The following is a 22,750-nucleotide window of genomic DNA, read 5'->3' as shown; positions in this document are numbered from 1 at the left end:
TTTTTTTCTCCTGTTTTGTGGTCTTCCATTCTAAACTAAGTTAACGGCGTCCAAATAAATCGTGTGCTGTTTTGTAATGAGTCTGTGTTCATTACTTGTAATAAGGATATAACATTTTGCATTACTAAATATCGTTTTATATACATCGATTTGAAGTTTTGAACCTTCTCGGAACTGAAATTGAAGACCTATTGTCTAATCACGCACGAAATTGAGGCACGAACTACCCAACATATATATGAATATTGGCAATCTGCATTTTTGATGCAAAATAGAGTTGTTATTAGGTTGTTTTGGCCCCGTGTATAAAATATTACTCAACTGTAATTTTTTTATTTATCGTTGTAAATCATAAAGGATGAACCTTGAGTGTATAAAAGCAAAAAAGAGAGCAATAAATCGAGAAAAACGACGAATGCAATTTACATAAAGAAAAGATATAAAAAAAAACGAAAGCAAACTGGAAAAAATATCTACAATATATAAAAATTCATGTTATTTCATTTAATGGCATGCTTTAAGTAAATGAATACTTCAGAAAGAATATGCATTAACAAAGGAAACGTACTTGAGACTCGATTGAAGATTTTATTGAATTATGTGAATTCATAGATATATATACTTCCCGTTTGTTTCTATTTAATCCCGTTGCTGTTTTTTTCTCGTTGACTTTATTCCCTTTATATATATGGGAAGGGTCGATTGCGGAATGTCATTCCAATTTTCAGCAATATGATTCGTCTTTGCTGTTTCTGTGCGGCATGGCCTATTTATGGGCCTATCCACCTGATTGACATTTGTGGGAATGTGATAATTTATTGAACTCTCCGCCATTCGATTGTGTTTTTTTTTCTAATTTGTATTATTTATTCAGATGTAAGTCCATCCTGTATTTTTACTGTAGCTCTCATTCCTTTTCACTCCCAATGTTACTAAAAGTTGAAGTCTGGCTGAAATATTTAGAAGCTGATACTGATTGCAAAGCTGTAGTTTTCGATTTACTAATGGCAATTAGATTCTATTAAATATACCGTGAGTTCTCTACGACTATTGAATTTTGTAGTAGTGAAATTATTTTTACTTCACGTTAATAAATAGATTAGTAAAACTGAAGCAGTCTAGTTTTAACTAGAAATTCAAAGAATCAAAAGTCAGCCTTATGCGAATCTTTATCGCTCTGGCATGTGAATGTGACATCATTTTGAATACAGCATGATACCGAATTAGATTGATGTTAATTACATCCGTATAGAAAGAAGCCTGCAATCAATTGATCTTGGAATTTTCATAGCCATTAAAGTTTGTATAGCCAAAACCTGATTGTCTTGAGTAAACCAGTGTTACATTATGGTTTTTATAATATTTTATAAACATTTAAACAAGTATCACACAATTTAGATGTGTGACAAAACTGATAATAATATTTTTTTTCCGGCATCAACTAAATACTAGAAGACTATAAAAATATGTGTCATTGGGGCCCTGTGTTATATTTTCTTCTTCTTTAAATTGTTTTGATAGCTATGATGCATCAGCGGTAAAAATTGACATCAGGCGAAAATTGAAATCCCTATATTGCATTCTATTTTTAAGAATTGAAGGCATGATTTTTTTCTTTCTTTATTAAGCAATTTCTATTATTATACAAGATAAACACATTAAATAAATATAGCATATTTTGCGACATTGATAGATAAAATATTAATAGAATAACATTCAATAATGGGTGTCGAATTGGTATGCGATTCAGCTATTATGTGATCTCACTGATATTAGTCTAAACTGAATCATATGAAAATGTCTTCAAGAGAATAAACGCATACGAAAGTGGCAACCAATATTAAAATGAAAGCAACACTTATAGTTGGTGTCATGTACAAATTTAAAAGCAAATTTAGTAGCTGAACCTTTCACGGATCACTGATTAAGTTTGGCGGATGTTTCAGAAATTTTAAGACTTCTTGTCTGAATCTGAATAGTCAATCTCCACGCATTCACATCCGCACGGATACTGTAAATTTAAAAAATATAAATATAAATTATGTTAAAAATAAAACCAAGAGTAGATTTAATTCCCAGAAATTGCAAAAATTATCTACCTTTTTCATACGACGCCTGTTCGTATAATTTTTGATAGTTGTCAGTTTATGGGTTGTATTTTACTTGTATTTTTATTGTTTTCGCTTATGAAGATGCGTTAGTCTGATTACAATTTATATCGATTGATTTACTCTGTTCTTAATCAGAAAGATTAATCATTCCATCTTTCGGATGCAATAAAATTAAATTTCTTACCTTTACCGTAACCTCTTCAAATGGGAACAATCCGTTTGCAATTGGTTCCCATTGTTTTCTTTCGCATCTTTTTGTTCTACATTCATATTTTGGACACCATTTTTTCTTTCTTCGTATAAAACACTGAAGAGTTTTATTACTAGTGCATTTTTCCGATAAGCATGAACCCGGTTCTCTAAAATGTAATATATTAAGAAAATGTTTTTTTTTCAATAAAATGAAAACGAATAAAAGAATATTGTTATTTGCCAAATTATTCGTCATTGATATCCTAATAAATATTCCTTTTTATGTAGCAAATTTTTATACCACGTTTTAAAGTTTGTACGCTATGTTAAATCATTTCAGACAATCGGATGACAACATTTCACGATATTTACCCTAGGACATGTCCTCAACTATCATATTCATTGTCACGCACAACAATCGAGTTGATATTGATTCATAATAAAATTTATTAAAAAATTAAAATCAAAAATATATTTCAAATCAGAATGTCAGAATATGATATTTTGTATTTTAATTCTGTTAATTACAACATAAAGTTGTATTGATATCACTCGGTCATGGCAGAGGGTATTGACAATAAAACGATTCTATAATAAACAACTCATTTCAGCAGTAGCTACAGCAGCAGTAACAACAATTTAAGATCTAAAACTTGGTTTAACAATCCGAAACATGCATATTTAATCATTCCATGTTTAAGATAGTAAGCGATTTTACCTTGAATCTCTTGAAAATTGTAATATTATAGTTTAGGCTTCAGGCAATGTTATCACGAATTCATAAGTTAATAATGATACACACAGGAAACCCAATCCTTATCTAAATTACTTTCATACCTTGTTGAGTTCTACAAACATCATTTTGCGGCTTTGAAACTTTTTAAAATCATGATGAAGCTTATTTCAACCATAACAAAAATGTGACTCAAGGTCATAAAAGTTGCTATATTCAGTCATATATATATATATTGATTTAATAAAATGCCGCCTTAAATAAAATACAATTCCAAATTGAATCGAATTCTTCGATCAAATATCTAAACAACGCTATTAAGTAGTAAATAAGTTTTGCCTGGTTTTAAATTGTCAAGCAGTAAACAAGGATAAGAAGATTAGAAAACCCATTTAAAGATTGTGGTGAAATAGATAAAACCAAAAAACATAATAAATTCAAATTTCCACGACACCTTTATTGAATTAGTCTTTTTGCTTAATAGCAAATACCACAAGTAGCTTTATTGTTTTTCTGAGAAAACCATCGAAAAATACTAATTTCAAATTCTTCACTTCACTTACTTTAATAAAAAGTATATCAACCAATGAACGTGAATGAAGTCAAAAGTATCGGATTAAATTAATTTTATTAAATATTCCGACTTGTTTGTTTTTCTGGGAATATGTTTATTACGTTTAAGATAAATTACATTCGTTTTTATTATTTAGAATCACGAAGGGCTTTAGGAGGCACTTCAGAGATATGAAAATTAATTTTGGGTAGCAATTATGAATTCTAGTTACATCAGACACTTTATTTTCCAAGGGACAATTTACGAAATTTTTTATAATTTTGTAAGCAAGATTTCAAACATCCATGAGTCCAAATACATATACACATTTTTATAGGTTAAAAATAGTTTTATCACTAATAACAGAATATCTACCTCCCCTTTAACTTGGAAACACCCCCGCTTAAAATGAAAAGTTGTGGAGCAAGGTGCGCAAAACTAACTACCTCTTCTTGCTCTGTGCCTTTGTGCAGGTTGATCTGCATGCGTATACCGCAAGGATACGAATCTATAGTTTCTTAGATTTCGTTTGGATCAAAGGTGTAAATAATCTCAAAAATGGTTGATTGAATATACTCTTACCTGCATTTCCATCCGAAAACGCTGACAGGATTCAATAGAGTTACATTTTTCCCGTTTATTTGCACTTGAAGAGTCATTGAAAGACAAGTAACAATATCACAACCATCTGACAAATCTTTCATATTTTTCGGTGCTGAGTCGAGGCACATTGGCTCGTGGCTACATAAAAATACGACAATATGTGAAATCATGCAACGCCAATGTCCGTATAGCAGACTGCACAATTCCAACGAACGAAAGGTCCGCAACATACAGAAACAATTATTCAAGGGCCGCGAGTAATCATTAATATTGTATATATTACATCGTGTCACATTTTCCGTACCTCATGAAGTATGCGCACCAAGATGGCGCACACCTGAACTCAGGGTGTGTACCAGGTTAGGGTTCAGGTTATGCGACATCTTGGTGCGCATACTTCAGGAGCACCCATTTTCCTTAAAATATCGTATAAACAGTGTAACACATGATCAATTCCACACAACCAATCGATAATAGAATATGTTTCATCTTTAGCCGGCGACAATCTCCTCATAAATATTCATTCAATTGTTTGTTTTATCTATTTGTCCGTTTTCAATCTTTTGTTTTGGTCATTGCGGTTTTATTGAAGAATGCTGGACTCAAACGGATTTTGTCGCTATTGCATGTGCTGCCATACATTTGTCCCTTGAAGCGCACGAGACATTATGATGTAACAAAGAATTACAGTGCCAAAATCATTCGTCTTGTGCAAACTGGGCAGCTTAGATTTACTTGAATTAGTAACTAGATCATTTACACAAAGTTTATCAAGAATTACCTTACAATTTTTCTTAAGCACCGATTACTTATGCTTTTATATACATAATATTCATAAAGATCTGTTAATAATAAACGTAACAAAATAACTCTCTACTCACAATTTATCTTCACAAGGCGGGAGAAACATTGTTGGTAATATTGCGAGAGGAATCCAATTGTTAAGTGCATTCTTCTATGCAAAAAATAAATAAATAAATACGTATTATTATTATTATATGTCAAATTTCAGGAAAGGTATTTTCATTTCATATAGCAGCATACTGAATAGTATTAAAAGCGCAATGTACGCATGTTGGTAAACCTTTTTTCCTACTTCGCATTGTACAAACCTCGACTTAGTTAGTAAAATCATAAAATAAAGGTATCTCCACCAAGATATTTTTAAATTTTTATTTTATAATTTTTAAATTATTCACAAGAATGTAATCGCGTATCCTAAAATATCAAACGTTGCTAGTATAATCAGAGTTGAATACATCATTTATGAGAAAATGCAAAACCTAAATCAAAAATTAAAATTTCTGAACTTTTCTACGCAATTTTTGAAAATTATTGAATTCCCAAAACGTTAACTAAAAGGTGCAGAGAATGATTTATTATTTCAGATTTCAACATACGGATGTCACGCAAAATAACGTATAATATTTCTATTTTTGACTTACTTTGTCAGAATCCAGTGCATCTCCTATTTCAATGATTTCAGAAAATCCAAAGATTGGCAACAATATTAAAACAATATAAACAAATTGTGCCATTTAGAATCTTTCAGTCGTTCCAAATCTTATTTCACTTCAAATTCTTTATTTGCGACTATTTTTATACACAAAACATTAGCGCCAAAGGCATAGGTTACGTAATAAGTTCCAATCGTAACAAACAAAACTATTCATTATATATATTCTTAGCTCAGACATTCCTATCCCTTTTCTGCGGCTTCCGCGATGTCATGTTTCTGACTATTCCTGACCTATTTTACAAACCGCGCAAAGATAAGATATAATGTCACATAGGCATAATGGTCTTCTACTCGTTAAATTCAGTTGCATTTTAAGGTAATTTAATACCTTCTATATAACGCTAAGAAAATATTTTCGTGTTGATATTCTACATATGAGAAACAACCTTAAAATTTGTTTGAATATTTACGTCGAATATTTGAACACTAAAGTTTCATTCGTCCGGGAGAAGAATCGAAATTGCTCAATACCGCAAAAATATCAGGTTTTCAATTAAAACACTTGAATTAACAGGATATCATTCAAGTTAAAGCGTTTATTGAATTTCATTCAATTATCAATAAATAAGATTGTTTTACTAAAAATTAACTAAACTACCTGTATATGTAAGTGGTAATGATGAATTTTCTACACACCTGAGGAAATCTGTAATTACCGGTATTTTCGGTTTAGAATTTGATCGAAAATTGTGGTATGTTGAAACGTTCTTTCTTCTGTTTGTACGTGCCTCTTATCAAATCTACCAAGTATCCATTAAAAAAATTATCAGAGCTCGATATATGGGTTTAATAGGTGCGTACCCTTTTCGTATGCGACCTCGCTGCTTAACGTGGTCTTAATTGTGGTGCCACTTTGATATGCGTTTTATCTCATTGTCATAGTATTCAGTCCCTAACCCCAACTGAAATCACCGCTTAGATCGTATACCGAAGTACAACCGTTTAATTGGTTAACAAATTCAATCTAATATTTCAAAAACATGTTCATTCAGAGTTATTCCAAAATTATTTTCAGCTATAGATTCGATTTAACTCATTTTATGGTCAAATTATAAAAACTGTTTCCTTTGCTTTTTAGTTTCATTTTAACGCAAATGCAACTGCAAAAGCTCTTGAAATTATTGATTATACAAATTCATGAGTTCAAATATTTTCTACGTTCTTTTATCAAATACATTTGAATAAAAACAACTTCTTTCTGTGGCTGTTTTAGTGCAATAGTTTCTAACAATTAAGAAGAGATTATGCAATTTAAAACTCTTTAATCATGTTTAAGTTTGGATCAAAAGACATCACTAAATAATCTACTTATAAGTCGGTCTCATAATCATCACAAACGTAGTTAAATTTGTTCAAATTATTGTTTCGTTTGCCTGGATTCTTTCTCCAATATCTTTGAGCAGCGCAAGTTTTGCGGTTGATATCTATAGCCTTTGGCATGCTATTGTCAATATCAGACATGTAATTGTAACCAGATGCAATTGAGTTGTTAAAACATGAGTTTAGTTTCGATTCAGAGTTATTATTACACCTAATCGGGCTGTAACAGGATGACTCGCTTCCTTGTTGAGTAACCATACTATCGTCGCTCGCTCCAAGTACGGAAATTGTTTCTACTGAATCACAAAGAGTTTCGTCATCGGCAGAACTATATTCTTCCTCCATATCTGACATTGTAGAGGAAAATATTTGATCTCGACTGAATTTTTTTCCGATTTGCGTGTTTTCATGCGATCTCGACAAATTTTGAGATATTTCATTTTCATCTGATTGAAAATATCTTGACCTGACAAGGTGCATTTCATTCAAAATTGTTGTTTTAATCTGTTCCTGCTGAAAAATAATGTTTTGTAATCTGTTCTTACTCTTATTTTCAGCATCGGATTTTTCTTCGGATTTTTCGAAATATTGACCAGTAATCTCGTCAAGGTAACCACAACCGTTTTCATTGTTAGTGTTTTGAATGCTTGAGTCAGTTGAATATGTATAAGAAACGTCGAATTCGTTGGATTCGTTACAAATAGGTGACTCGTTTTCATTATATTGAATGGTATTCGTGTGTGGCCGTATCTCACTTATCTGCGACAATTTTGGCTTCACGTAAGCAGTAATATATGGATACACTTGTGCTTGAGATTCTATTTTCTTCAAATTAGTCGTTTTGTCATATTGATGGTTGTTCGATTGATAAGCTGAGTTTTCAATTTCATATTTTTTATCTGATTTTGTTGAAAAGTTTGCAATATTTTCAATTTTTGTTCCAGTTTTATCATCATGTTTCTCTTGAGTTTCAGCAGAATACACAACTTCAAGATTGTTATTCGATATGTTGGTCTGTTGCTTCTGCTGATTTTTTGTTATTACTTCATTGCAGTTGATAGACAATGAATCCGACAGTTCGTGAAGTTGAGTTTCCCGTAAATCAATTTCATAACCCGCGATATCTTCATGATCAATACCAAATTGGCTATCCCCGAATATTCCTTCACTGCTGTACCTTGTGCTTTTTGGAAGTGGCAAGGTAAATGGCATAATTCGCAGTCTTCGTCGTGTTGGGGACGCTACTGGTTGTGGAGAATATTCTATGACTTTGTTCTCAACCATGTTTGTGTTTTCGTGTTTTACATAGTCATTTGTCATTGTACTTTTACCCTGGGGTATATGTATGTCGCAACTCACATATGTCGAATAGTTTGATATTGGTGTAAATTGTGATTCAACAGGATTTGGTGGCACTTCTACCTGCGATACACCCCCATTTTGTGAGCTTCTTTCTTTAATCTTTTGATACAATAGCCTTCTAAACTTGTCATCTTGTTTTGAATATTTTGTTTTCAAATCTGCGATTTCACTTTTCCCATAATTTTTATGAATATATCTATTTTTATCATCATCTGATATTGTTTCTATTCTTGATTTCACGGAAGGGAGTGGTAATGACGCCATGTTTGGAAGATTTTGTGATATACAGCATGTTGGGATATTAATAGATGCTTTCATTTGTTTATTACACGATGACATCGCAGAACTTTCTTGTTTAAATACCTGAAATTACAATGTTGTTATTAACATAACATTTTTCACGTTTGTGATGATGTTGAGATTATTTTTTTTTACTATGCATCATACCGTTTGTTCTGACTTGATCGAGTTGGATTCGTCGCTAATGCTTTCTAAGCGTTGAATTCGTTCCTTCATTCTCACTAAAATATCATTAGTTTCCTTGATTCTGAAATGTTGAATATCGTTAGATGTAATCTATTTTCAGTATTGCAATATAATCTCTTCGGGGCGTTATAAATTTTGTATGGTAGCTCTAAAATTTTAAACTGCTCTAATCGTGTTAATGGCCGCTAGTGATGGAGCGAAGTTGTAAAACAATTATTAGGTAAATATAATATATATAATTCGATACAATACGCTATTGTTCTTTTTAATTTGCTCATTACCAAACTGGAATATACTCTTGCATATTTCTTTATGCGATCAAGCATACATAAAATATTACAGACGCAATAGATACCTGAATATTACTTTGTAATTGTCTAAGGGCAATTGGCTTTAAAAAAGCGAATATTTAGCAATAGATTACCTTTCCAACGAAACGTTTGATGCAGATGTTGGCGATGTTTTCTTATGCTTTAGCAATCCTATAAAATAACAGTACTTTTTATTATGAAGTTAATATAAGAAAAAATTTATTAAGTATGTTGCAAATACATCGTAATTGATGTACAAATATAAAAAACCCGTTTGTTGCACTACTATAATTCGGTATCATAAGCGTTCCCCTACGATTTCAGTAGTTGTCCGTCAATTTGTTTAGAGACGGGTTAGTTTTACCCTACTGACGTAGTGTTGTTGCGATAGTAATTCTGCTCAGTACGAGAGTAGCCGCAGATTCAGACATTTGGTCCATGTGCTTGGCTGATAAGCCAATGGTACGTAGTAATGGTGAGTGAGCGCGTGTTACTTAATCAAATCCCACCAAAACAATAAATTTATTGCTTGAAAATGAAACTGAAATTTTTTGCCACTTATTCTGTAAACATACCAAAAGCTGTTTCCTTCAATTGGGGTATCTTCAAAGGTGTATACTCTGAGACAGAGTATTCGGAATCGCTGATGTGTCGTTCTTCAGCAGGAACATCTTCTGATGAACTTTTACACCGCCTGATACTGAGAAAGATTCAGAATTCCATGACTATGCTTCTACTCGTTTACATTGTCGCACTCAAAATAAAAATCGTAACAATTACCTTCTATGTTGTTGTACAGCAGTTCCTTCGTGTATTGCATTACTGCCGACCGGAGATAATTTTTCTTTTGGCCGGGAAATTGGAGCTTGTCTCAAACATTTAGCCATGTGTCGTACGGGCTCGGATGCTGCCAAATATGGATGCCTTCTCGCAATTATTTGTGGTATCTGTAATAAATTTTTGTACCACCACGTAAATTAATAATATAATGCCAGTGTGGTTCAGAAGACATCAGGAATGTCAACTTAAAGAAGGTTGAGTAATATACCATTACGTCATATTTCAACCAATTTTCGTTTTTTGATTTTATTTTTGTACCTCATCTGTAGCCATTCCCGTCAATGCAAAACTTCTTTCGGTTTCTATTTGGTTTAGATGTCCTCGTTCTACGGAACAATTTGATGTGCTGCTTTTCTCTGAAAAGATTATACTTGAAATAGTGCTGCTGTGACCAAAAACATTACGGTAATTCTAAGTCTTCATCTATATATCTGTTAATGTATATATATTGCTTAAAAATTGGTATTTTATTAAATTTTTACCTTTTGACAGTCCGTCCGTAGTTACTTCAAAATATGATGGCTCACTTGAACTGGTAACGACTTCGTCATTTTCATTTTTTGATGCTGAAACCAAATGAAATATATTTTCATGCCAATATTGACCATAAAATTGTTACAATCGTTGGCATGGTGACTAACAATGATATTACATGTCAATTAATATCAATGCCTCACTTGAGTTTGGTTCTTCGTTGTTGATATTGTTTAAATCGACTTTAGTTGGGCAGTAGTGTACTAAAGCTTCAACGGTTGAAATGTTTTCGTCTGCTTTTTCTCTCACGTTCTCGGAAATCGTCTTCGTAATACCGTTTCTAAATTTATTCAAAACTTAGGTTTTTATTAACAACACTATATGTGTCAACTGTCAACTGATTCATCGCAATCACCAACCCCATATCTGTTGTGCAGATTTTAAGGATTTCAAGTATCGCGTCTATTGATATTTACTGGCTTATAATGTGCCAACTTTTTCCTCTAGTTTCAGTAGCTCTTTGAATTTCCGTGGTCACCAAAACTTCACTCAAATATGGTTCTCCTTCACCTCTGAGTGAGTGAGTGCGTGGGCCCCAGCTTTTAATTTTTTTTTTTAAAACCTTCACATATTTTCTCAACTGAAATAACTATATTATGTTTAGATAAAACTTAAGACTATTCAAGTAAGGTTTTAGTTGAATAGAAATTTTGAGCAATAATTGAGCACCTAAGCAACCAAGCAACAAAAATTACAATAACAAAATACTATAAAAAGCAGTCACATTAATCCAGATATCAAAATAGCGACGCCACAATGAAAACCTGTACCTATACGTTGTAATTATGATGTCATTTCCTATTTGAATGTATCAGTAAATTTGTATAAAACACGATATATTACAACAGTAACTTAGCGATCTGATAAAATACTATTATATATTACTTTATAATAAATATCTTACGTCTGTGCATCATCTTGTTTCTGTGTCTGTTTGTTATCAATTTGTGCAGATGAATTTTCTATTTCACCAATGAATGAAGATTCAACCAGTGGTCTGATTAAATAGCGCCTTGATTGGTTTGCATCTTCTCTTCTGTGGCGCCTTTGCAACGCACTTGTGCATTGATAGGAAAGGTCAACCCACTGCGGAATTCCATCTCTTATTGGAATTTCTTCTCTGAGGAGTAAATAAAATAAATATTTCTTCATTTTTAATTTTAAAAAAATGCGTAGACTTCACAGATTCAAATAAAAAAAGCGAATTTTTCTAATGATATCGTTTGAATTGAAAAAAACATATTCTTCAAGTTACGCAAGATGGCGCACGAGACCAAGTTGCGATTCAAAAGAATTTATTAGATTAGTATCGATAAAATAGATTTTGCACAAAAATGCAGATAGTATACGTACTTGGTGTGTATGTGTACCAGAACTTTTCTTTGTGATCCTTTGTTTGCGGGATATTTTTCATAAACTGAACTTGCAGAGCACATCGAGCCATCTGGAACATATAAACTCTTCAAATGTGTTTCCCCTTCAATGTCATCATAGTCATGAAAGGCTTTCGACGTGCTTTCATTTTGTACTAAACTTTCTGACATATATTCATTTTCTAATGGAAGTTGAATTGAATTTCGTTTCCGCCCGAGTCGAAAAGAGAATCTCGATTTTGGCTTTATAGACGCATGGCTCCTAGTTGACTTCAAAACTTCTTGATTTTTCTGTTTTTTCTTTGAGATAGAATTAGACTTTCTCAAAAAATTTTCCGAATCTTCTGAGTTGAAAGAAAACTTAGCATTTTGACTGCTGTTTTTTGTTCGACTGTTTGTTGAAGAAGTTTGTCTAATATTGGTTCGCTCGGGTAATCCAGGATCAAAAATCAGATTATCCGCTGATGCGACTCTTCGCTTAATATAGGGACTGCTGGTTAGTTTTTTGACTTCAAACATTCGTTTGGATTCAGTTTTACATTTTTGCGTTGAACTTGTAATCTCACATTCTGATTTATTTGTCGAATAAACAGAAGCGTTTGGATCAACTGATACCTGCTCAATATTACCATCCAGCTCACTAAAACTTATATTTTCAAGAATTTCAACACTTTCATTGACATCGTAAATAGCTTTGTGTAACTTTGTATTTTTAACATCAGTTGATTTATATTTAACAAAATTTTCTTGTTTTGTTTCTTCTTTATGTTTGCTTTTACTTGAGCGAAACCAATGCTTCCACCAAGTTTCTTTATTTTTCCGTTTTTCTTCAGAAGGTTTTTGTGAAATGATACCTTCTTTTAAATTTTTCATTTTGTTTGTATCTTTCGTCACTGCGTGCTTCGTGTCAGTAACGTTATTGTTTCTACTTTCATTTACGTCAGTTTTGCTTTGCTTGGTATGTATATCATTAATTTCAAAACGTACTTTTATTGTTCGTTTTTCTTCTTTTTTGCATTTGTTTAAGCTTGGTTGACTTGTACTTAATCGACTGTGTAAATTTCCACCCTGTTTTCTGCTTCTGTCAATTCTGACATCATCATGATGTCGTTTGCCAAAGATAGGCCGAGAGTTTTTGTTTACATCGAGAAGAAGATCATCAACAGACTGTGAGTTTGTTTGACTTACGTAATTTTTGTCGAGGATAAATCCACGGCATGTTAAAAATCCATAGTCATCCAAATTGTTGGGGATATCTTCCATCTTTGTTTACTATATAGCAATTTGCAGATCAATCAATTGTTTATCTTCATTACAGAAAAACGAGTGCATAATAAACTGATACAGCAAATAAGTATACCAATAACGTTATTTGTGTGAACGGAGTCGCGAGTGACCTCAAGAGCTCTTTCAACCAGCGACACCTAGGACAAAAATGAGTAATTATGCGCTGAAAATAATATCTGTAAAACTTGACTGAACCTATGTACAGTAATCGCCATTATTACTAGAATTGAATATTGACAAAAACTCAGAACATATCATGAAACAAATTTGTCAAAACTGCTATATGTTAGTAGTCTAGGACTCTACAGTGAAGAACGTTGGTTTTTCTTATATCTCACTGATTCGCAGTACTGTAGTACTTAGATCTCTAGATTTATTAGGTGTTTGTTTGGATATAACTCCTAATGAATAGCTTAATTAAATTGTGCGGATATTCAAGAATCCTAATGTTACCATAAAGTGGTGGCAATATGTATATTCGAATTGATGCGACCTACACATTTGAGTAAATCACATACCCTATTCACATATCCATATGTGAGGACAACAATACCAACATCATAAAAGCCATCCACGAGTTTGTTATTTACATCGCTCTCTTTTTCCTGTTATTGAGTTTAGATATTGAGAAGAAATAACTCGTCAGTAATTTTTATTGAATGCTATCTTTGACCTGCTGTCTTACACCGTATAACGGATTGTTCGTACGTATTTGCACGTATTCTCAATTTACTACACTAATCATCTGGAAACATGCTCTACCCAAACGTCGCTTGAAATGTTCCACCTAAAAGTTAATTAATTCATTTCCCAGTTTAGTGGAGGATCCTTATAGTTTGAGCGATATATAAATAATATTCTTTCTTTGTATTATTCAAAACATGCTATGCAATTTAATTTACCTATTCCCGCCAACTACACCAATGAAATGAATTTGCCAGATGTTTGAAAACAATGACTGAAGACCCTTGTTCGTTACAAGTCCCTGCTTCCAATAGTCAGCCTTACATTTTTCAAGTGACTCTTGACAATGTTCTAAATGTCGTTCGTCGTATTCAATTTTTTCGATATTGATTTTTTTTTCGGGAACAGAGAGTTAAACAAAGGCTTTTCAACAAGGAGATATCCGTCAAAAGTTATCATCATCATATTTAACACTTATATATTTATGAAACATCAACTTTGTTATTGTTTGAAATATATATTGTTGATGTAAATTTCAATAGATACCGTAAGCTTATAGCAATGACGCAAACATATGAGAGATAAATTGTAAAACATTGGTATGTATATGACATGTATAAAACTAATACATATTGTGGAAAATAAAATATTACTGAGACATATTTAAAATAGTTTAAAGCCTTTTAAGGTGTATGCTATCGTACTAAATATTAAAATGATAACTACTATATGTGAATTGAAAGTTCAAAATAATATTTACCTGAGTTTCAAAATTGATTATTTACATATTTTCAACATAAATTATATTTTATTCGGATTTTAAATTAAAGTATTACGTGAAATAAGATTTTAGAATACTTTAATTTGTACAATGAATTTCTTGTTTGCAAAAGAACATTTTTATTTTTTTAAGAATGGATCAAGCAATCAAAATACAAATTTAAAAATCATGTACTAAATACCAACTGAATATATTACTACATAATATAAAGATGATTGTGTGTCATACGCGTAAATCAAATTTACGTATTTCAAATTTCCAAGCATTGTTCTACGAACGATAATATATATCACACAGCAGACTTTAATCCGCCAATTAAGCACATAAGTATACGAGGTGATTGCTATATGAAGTGGTACTCATTTTACACTGAACACGTTAAACAATTGGATGCCTATTGGGCAATGGAGTACTTGCGAGTTTAGAGCCCTTTGTCTTGAATTAAATATGAGTTTTCAAATGACACAAGAATTAAACTGTACTCAATGTTGTTGACAATTTTTACTAAACCTGTCTATAACTTGTGCCGAATCCACTGGCATTTTCTAACATTTTATTCTGAGATTTTAAAGTATTTGATTTCTTAATGTCTTTTTTGAATGTAATGTATTGGTATGTTGTAGAATGAAAAATAAATCAATGATCGGGCACTTAAATCCATTTTTAGCTCATGCTCAGAAAAGTCTTTTTTGGGTCTTCAATAACCCAGAATTAAGTCTACCTGGTGCAAAAATAGGTCCTATCAAGAATTTGAAAGAAAAGTGTACAGTTCTTCCAATATACATACACAAATGAATATGTTTGAAGCCGGAATCGATATTTTTAAGATTTATTATAAAATTTATATCTGATTCATGAATCCTAAAATATGAGTGAAAATTAACACCCGCACCCTCACATTAAGATCACAATTATTTGTATAGTGGTATTTTGTAAACATATGTATAATCAGAACCTACTGTAAGAAAATGTGTATTTAATTTGGGCATAATGTGGTTAGTACTAAACAGAGTAAAATGGACGTAGTAATGTGCTTTCAAGTTCTTGCTGTGATAAATTGACGTTGTGCTGATCGTTTCCTAAACATATTATCTTAATCAATTGTTCCATACAATTTATTTTATATGGCAAACCGTATAACAGTAGAAAAAGATTTTAACGCAATTCCAATATAAGTCCCTGGAAATGACGTCCTATTACTTCCATTTTTGACGCAAAACGCCATACTCTAACTGATATGACTCTACTTGTGATAACGTAACTTTTAATTAATTTATGAATTAAGACCTGTATGACATAATTTTAATCGAGAAAAATACTTTTAGTCCTTTTCTACATTTTATATACGAATAACAGTTTTTTTTTCGGTTTGGCGTTTCCTACCCAAATTAATACATTCAGGGTGGAGTGATAAATTGGGGGTTTGGGAACTTTAATCGGCAATACCAACATACTTAAATGCAACGCTTTTAACAAAAGGTAATTTCGCCCATTTGTCATTAACTTATTTGACTAAGTACAGTGCTAAGTTGATACTTCTGGAAGAATAAAATTATTTATTTTTTCTTCTTTATTCTCTCTTACTTTGTTTTAATCTTTGATAAAGAAATCGGTGACTGTCACAAAACTCAATTTTTTTTCTTTTGGTGGCGAAATCTATTCTTACATCCTTTCTAAGAATGTCACTGGAAATGACGTTCTCGTTTGTCGATTTGCCTAGAAGTTGATAAGCGGATAATCAGGCAATATAATTATTGGCGCACACCAATTTGCAATATAAAATGTAGTAATTAATTCATCTAATAAGTTATGTAATTATGATAATATGACAATGGAAAAGTGTACTAAAAATTTGTGTGTAAAGTTTACGACATCTACTGTGTTGGACTGGCGGATTAGTGTCAAGACAGTGTGCATTACAAACAAACAAAGGGAGAAATTCACTTGAAAATTTTTGGCTACTGCACTAGTTGTGGCTGATTCGTTTCAAGACACTGTGCATAACCCACAAACAGAAGTGGGGAAATAACTTGGGAAAATTTCTGGACCTGTTCCGGTTTTGGGTGTTGAATCAATATGATCCGTTACTTATCTGATTTTGACTGTAATGGCATACTTAATATTTATTCGTGTAATAGTAGAAATGAATTAAATATAATGAATTAAATGGAAAAAGAGAATGACAAATTGTACATTGGTAGGATATACTTTTTACGCAATTGCTAGCCATGGAACTGACCTTGGTTTACAACTATTAGCAACACAAAATGGATTGACCTTTATCTATAGCAATCGATATTTAATTATGTATATTAAATGTTGAAAATCTGCTAATTTGTGTTAATAATAATAGAATACTCAGATTTCTAATTTATATGTCATTCGATTTCCAAAACAGCAAAGACGCGAGCTGTTTAAATTTTTGTAAAATTAACCCGACTAAACCTGAAACGCAAGTGGTCACCAGAAAATAAAATTTTTGCTACAGCGAAACTTTAAACTAGAAATTAAAAAACTGTGATAATTTTTAAAATCGTCGACAGACTGGATAATCAAAATATTTTTATGATTATGAACTCAAAACCGAACGCTGATCGAAATCCCACCTAATCAAAAAATGCCGGATCTACTTACATGATATAGTTGAATTCTATATTGAGAAAATATCTGTGTGTTATCTTGTAATTTTTGTGGCTTTTGATTGCTATAAAGCGTGATTGTCCATATGCGTACGTGCTTGAATTCCTGAAAAACACACGTTGCATACAGGTAATTATACTTTAGTGCAAAAGCGTTAATCAGGTATTTTATGTACAAAATTTGATCAAAATGACCCTTTGTCTTGGTTATCATTGACCCAAAAGTCAATGACCAAGCTGCCAGCCATTAATCAAAATTGTAATTGTTGCAACCCTTCAATTTCAACATATAATATGGTTGTTAAGCTATCTGATAACTCCAGTAATTAAAACACAATGACAATGGAAAATATGTAATTACAATTACCAAAACTAGATGTAAGTTTAACTAAAATTTTACATTAGTATATTATTTTCTACTAAAATTAGAAAAAGATACAATACTTTTTTACTAGGAAAAATCTAAAATATAAAATATTGATTTACTCTCGAATTATTTTTAATACGATTTAATTTATAACAACATAAAATTTTTTTTTTCTGATTATGTTAATTCAAATAATTTCCTATCATTAAGAAATCTTGTCCTACAAATTACTGTTGTTAAATTTTACATAAAAATTGCAAGAATTTTAATTTTTTGAAATAAATTTGTACTTGCCTCAAAAAATGGATACGGCGCCAAAGTGCGTCAAAAATTCAAATAAAATTTGTCGAGAAAAAATTCATTTCAACATTGCGAAACAAAATATACTCAATGAATTGTATTTTAAACTTGTATAGGTTCCAGTTTAAAATGCTATTTTTTAATTTGAGAGAGAAATTTATTAAATACGAAATATATTTCATTTGAGTTACAATAAAAATAATCAGTGCAATTTAAGTGGAAGCGATTTCAGATGTTTTCTGTTTAAAACAATGAATCCACCTTTAAGATGTCTTCCATTCATGAATACAATTATTCTAATGGAATTTAAAGTAATGCAGTCTTGGAGTAACCGTTTTGTAACTTTCCGAGCTTCAGTACTTTCTCGTGGCTTCATCAAACCATTTTTTTTGTTTTCAATTTTTGGCTAAAAAATTTGCTTTTAATTGTCTAACATTTCAATCTGAGTATTTGATTTGCTAACGACTTTTTTTAATTTCTTCTTTAAACAAATAATGTATTGGTATGTTGTGGAATTCTAAATCAGTCAATGATCGGGCACTTAAATTCATTTTTAGCCCATGCTCAGTAAAGTCTTTATTTGGGTCTTCGATAATCCCGAATTTAGTCTACCTGGTGCAAATAATAGGTCGTAACAAGAATCTGAAAAAAAAAAGTTTACAGTTCTTTTAATGTACAACATATACACAAGTAAACATGTTCAAAGCCGGAATCGATATTTTGTAAATGTTTTTAAAATGATATCATATCTGATTCATGAAGCCCAAACATAGGCAAAATTAAATTAGAATTATTATTGCAAAATAACCATTGAGATATCAAGATTTCTCCATTTCCTGTTTCAACATGGATATAATCAAAACCTACTGCAGGCAATTGTGTATTTTGCTCAAGTCTAATGTGATTAGTGCTAAACAGAATAAAATGGACATAGTAACGTGCTTTCACGTTCTTCCTGCGATAAATTGACGTAATGCTAATCGTTTCCTAATCATATCATCTAAACTACGTGTTTCATTCAATTTACTTTCTATGATAAACCGTATGAAGAGTAGGAAGGAAGTAGGAATAACAGTAGGAAGAGATATTATTCGTCATTTCAATATAAGAGGCCCTGGAAATGACGGAGAATTACTTCCATTTGTGACGCAAAACGGCATGTCCTGCTACAACTGATATGACTCTACGTGTGATAACGTAACTCAATTAATTTAATAATTAAGACCAGTATAACATAATTGAAATCGCGGAAATATACTTTAAGTCTGGATGTCCGCATTTTATATATGACGGACAGCAATATTTTCAGTTTGGCGTTGCATACTCAGTTTATTACACTCAAGAGGGGGTGATGTATTTGGGGTTTCAGGTCTTTTATCAATGATGTAAATGTAATTTAAGTCCAACGATTCACCCACTCAATTATTTGATAATTTATGCAGCCAGGTACTGTTCATGGCTCAAATAATACTTCGGAGGAGATATAAAAAAAAATGGTATTCTTTCCGATTAATGAAGAAACACGTGACTGTCCCTAATCACCATCTTTTTTAGTTCAATGGTTTAATCTTTTATTACGTCTTTTCAAAGAATGTCACTGGAAATGACGTTCACTTTTGTCCGTCTGCCTAGAAGTTTATAAGCGGATAATCAGGCAATATAATTAACGGCATACACCAATTTACAATATAAAATGTAGTCTTTAAATCATGTAATAAGTTATGTAATTATTATATTATGACAATGGGTAAGTGTACTTAAAATTTGTGTGTAAGGTTAACGACATCTACCTCGCTGGTATTGGCGGAATCGTGTCGAGACAGTGTGCATTAACCACAAACACAAGAGTGGAAATCACTCGAAAATTCCTGAACCTGTTCCGGTTTTGTGTGTTGAGTCAATATGATCGATTACTTATCTGATTTCTACCGTATTGGCATACTTATTATTATTTTTGTAATAATATCAATAATTTAAGTAAATATATTTAATTAAAAAAAATGAATGGCAAAGTTTACATTAGTAGGATGTACTTTTTACGCAATTGCTAGCAATGGAAATGATGTTGGTTTACAACTATTAATTAACGACACAAAATGAATTGACCTTTATCTATAGCAATTCGATATTTATTTATGTATATTGAATAATGAAAATCTGCTAATTGTGATAATAAAGATTAAATACTCAGATTTCTAATTTTTATGTCATTCGATTTCCATAACAGCAAAGTTGCGAGCTGTTTAAATTGCTGGAGATTTAACCCGTCTAAACGTGAAATGCAAGAAGTTAAACGAAAAATATAATTTTCGCTGAACTAAAAATTAAAAAACTTTAATCATTTTTACTTTCGTCGACAGACTGGGTAATCTAAATATTTTATGATTATAAACTCAAAGCAGAATGCTAATCAAATCCCACTTAATCAGGAAATGCCGGACCTGCTTACATGCTTTAGTTTAATTCTGTTTTAAAAAATATATGTTTTATTTTAAAATTTTTCAATACTTTTTGTGGCTTTTGATTTCTATAATTGTGAGCTCATTTTTCAATTGCGTACTTGCTTGATTTCCTAAAAAAACGCTCACACGTTGCACATAGTTAATTATAATTTAGTGCAAAAGCGCTAATTAGGCATTTTATGTACAGAGTGTATTGAAAATGGCTTTTTTTCTTGTTTATCATTGATCATTGATTATCACACTCAGGGTGAAGTGATGGATTTGGGGTTTGAGATTTTCATCGATACCAACATGCTTAAATGCGACGCTTTTACCACTAGGTCGTCGGGCCCATTTTCATTTACTTGTTTGGCCACGGTTCATCACTCATTTATTAATTCTGGAGAAATAAAATGATTTATTCTTTCCGACTTTTTTAATTTTTCTCAGCAAAGTCGGTGACTGTCACTAATCATCATCTTTTTCTTTTAATGGCTCAATCTTTTATTACGTCTTTTCTAAGAATGTCAATGGAAATGACGTTCTCTTTTGTCAATCTGTCTAGAAGTTTATGAGCGGATAATCAGGCAATATAATTATTGACACACACCAATTTACAATATAAAACGTAGTAAATAATTCATCTAATAAGTTATGTAATTATAATAATATGACAATGGAAAAGTGTACTAAAGTTTGTGTGTAAAGTTAACGACATCTTCTGACATTCGTGTCAAGACAGTGTGCATTAAATACATACACAGGGAGAAATTCACTTAAGAATTTCTGGCTACTGCACTAGTTGTGGCTGATTCGTTCGAAGACAGTGTGTATTACCCACAAACACAAAGGGGGGGTAACATAAAATCAATATGATCGTTTACTTATCTGATTTCGACAACAATGGCATATTTATTATTTATTCGTGCATTAGTATAAATGAATTAAATATAACGAATTAAATGGAAAGTAGAATATACTTTTTACGCAATGCCAGCACTGGAAATGACGTTGGTTTACAACTATTAGCGACACAAAATGAATTGACCTTTATCTACAGCAATCCGATATTCAATTACATATATTAAATGTTAAAAATCTGCTAATTTGTGTTAATAATGATAGAGTACTCAGATTTCTAATTTTTATATCATTCGATTTCCATAGCAGCAACGTTGTGTGGGCTGTTTGAATTTTCGATGAATTAACCCGACCAAACCTGAAATGCAAGTAGTCCCCGGAAAATAAAATTTTCGCTAATGACAAACTTCGAACTAGAAATTAAAATAACTGTAATCATTTTACATTCGTCGACAGACTGGGTAATCAAAATAGTTTTATGATTATGAACTCAAAGCCGAACGCTGATCGAAATCGCACTTAATCAAGAAATGCCGGACCTACTTACATGATATAGTTCCAAAACTTCCATACGATGCATATAGGTAATAATACGTTAGCGCAAAAGCGTTAATTAGGCATTTTATGTACAAAGTTTACTGAAAATGACTTCTTGTCTTGTCTATCATTGACCCCAAAGTCAATGACCAAGCTGGCAGCCATTAATAACCATAATATATTTTGAAATTGAAGGGTTGCAACAATTACAATTTTGATTAAGCTATCTAATAAGTCATGTAATTAAAACACAATGACAATGGAAAATATGTAATTACAATTACTAAAACTAGATGTAAGTTTAACTAAAATTTTACATTAGTATATTATTTTCTACTAGTATTAGAAAAAGATACAATACTTTTTTACTAGGAAAAATCTAAAAACTAAGATATTGAATTACTCTCGAATTCTTTTTAATACGACCTAATTTACAACACCATAAATTTTTTTATTTCTGATTATGTTAATTCAAATAATTTCTAATCATTAAAAAATCTTTTCCTACAAATTACTGTTGTTAATTTCTACATAAAAATTACAAAAATTTTAATTTTCTGAAATAAATTTTTAGTTGCGTCAAAAAATGGATAAGGCGCCAGAGTACGTCAAAAATTCGAATAAAATTTGTCGAGAAAAATTTCATTTCAACATTGCGACATAAAATATACCCAATGAATTGTATTTTAAACTTGTATAGGTTGCTGTTTGAATTGCTATTTTTCCATTTTGAAATAGAAATTTATTAAATACAAAATATATTTCATTTGAGTTGCGATAAAAATTAGTGTAAATTGATTGAGAGCAATTTACATGTCTTCTGTGTGTTCTCTTTAAAACAATGGATTCGCCCGCAAACTTTTGTTTGTTTGCTCTTGGTGAATTGAATGCTTCCTATTCATGGATCCAATCAATG

The 22,750-nt window shown here is 31.4% G+C and overlaps 2 protein-coding genes across 3 annotated transcripts; both read right to left on the bottom strand.

The window, feature by feature from the left end:
• Positions 1-1,711: 1,711 nt before the first annotated feature.
• LOC120334632 (uncharacterized) lies at positions 1,712-5,850 on the bottom strand. 2 transcript variants are annotated; one of them, XM_039402139.2, is made up of 5 exons: positions 5,638-5,850; positions 5,074-5,147; positions 4,172-4,330; positions 2,296-2,470; positions 1,712-2,011 (listed from the first exon to the last, which is right to left on the bottom strand). In XM_039402139.2, exons 1-5 carry the CDS (start codon positions 5,728-5,730, stop codon positions 1,952-1,954), a joined length of 561 nt encoding a protein of 186 aa, XP_039258073.2. In that variant the 5' UTR covers positions 5,731-5,850; the 3' UTR covers positions 1,712-1,951. The 2 variants fall into 2 exon arrangements, with proteins under 2 accessions (XP_039258073.2, XP_039258074.2); XM_039402140.2 differs by having other exon boundaries at positions 5,074-5,144.
• Positions 5,851-6,698: 848 nt separating this feature from the next.
• LOC144411903 (uncharacterized) lies at positions 6,699-14,066 on the bottom strand. Its single transcript, XM_078109606.1, has 11 exons — positions 13,743-14,066; positions 11,918-13,361; positions 11,469-11,684; positions 10,708-10,844; positions 10,513-10,596; positions 10,289-10,386; positions 9,971-10,137; positions 9,766-9,890; positions 9,304-9,361; positions 8,841-8,940; positions 6,699-8,756 (listed from the first exon to the last, which is right to left on the bottom strand). Exons 2-11 carry the CDS (start codon positions 13,198-13,200, stop codon positions 7,020-7,022), a joined length of 4,005 nt encoding a protein of 1,334 aa, XP_077965732.1. The 5' UTR covers positions 13,201-13,361; positions 13,743-14,066; the 3' UTR covers positions 6,699-7,019.
• Between the last annotated feature and the right edge of the window lie 8,684 nt (positions 14,067-22,750).

The sequence above is a fragment of the Styela clava genome, chromosome 15, assembly GCF_964204865.1.
Source record: "Styela clava chromosome 15, kaStyClav1.hap1.2, whole genome shotgun sequence".
NCBI classification, from domain to species: domain Eukaryota; kingdom Metazoa; phylum Chordata; class Ascidiacea; order Stolidobranchia; family Styelidae; genus Styela; species Styela clava.
Note: the sequence above shows the minus strand (reverse complement) of the source record. Positions and strands in the feature narration are given on the sequence as shown.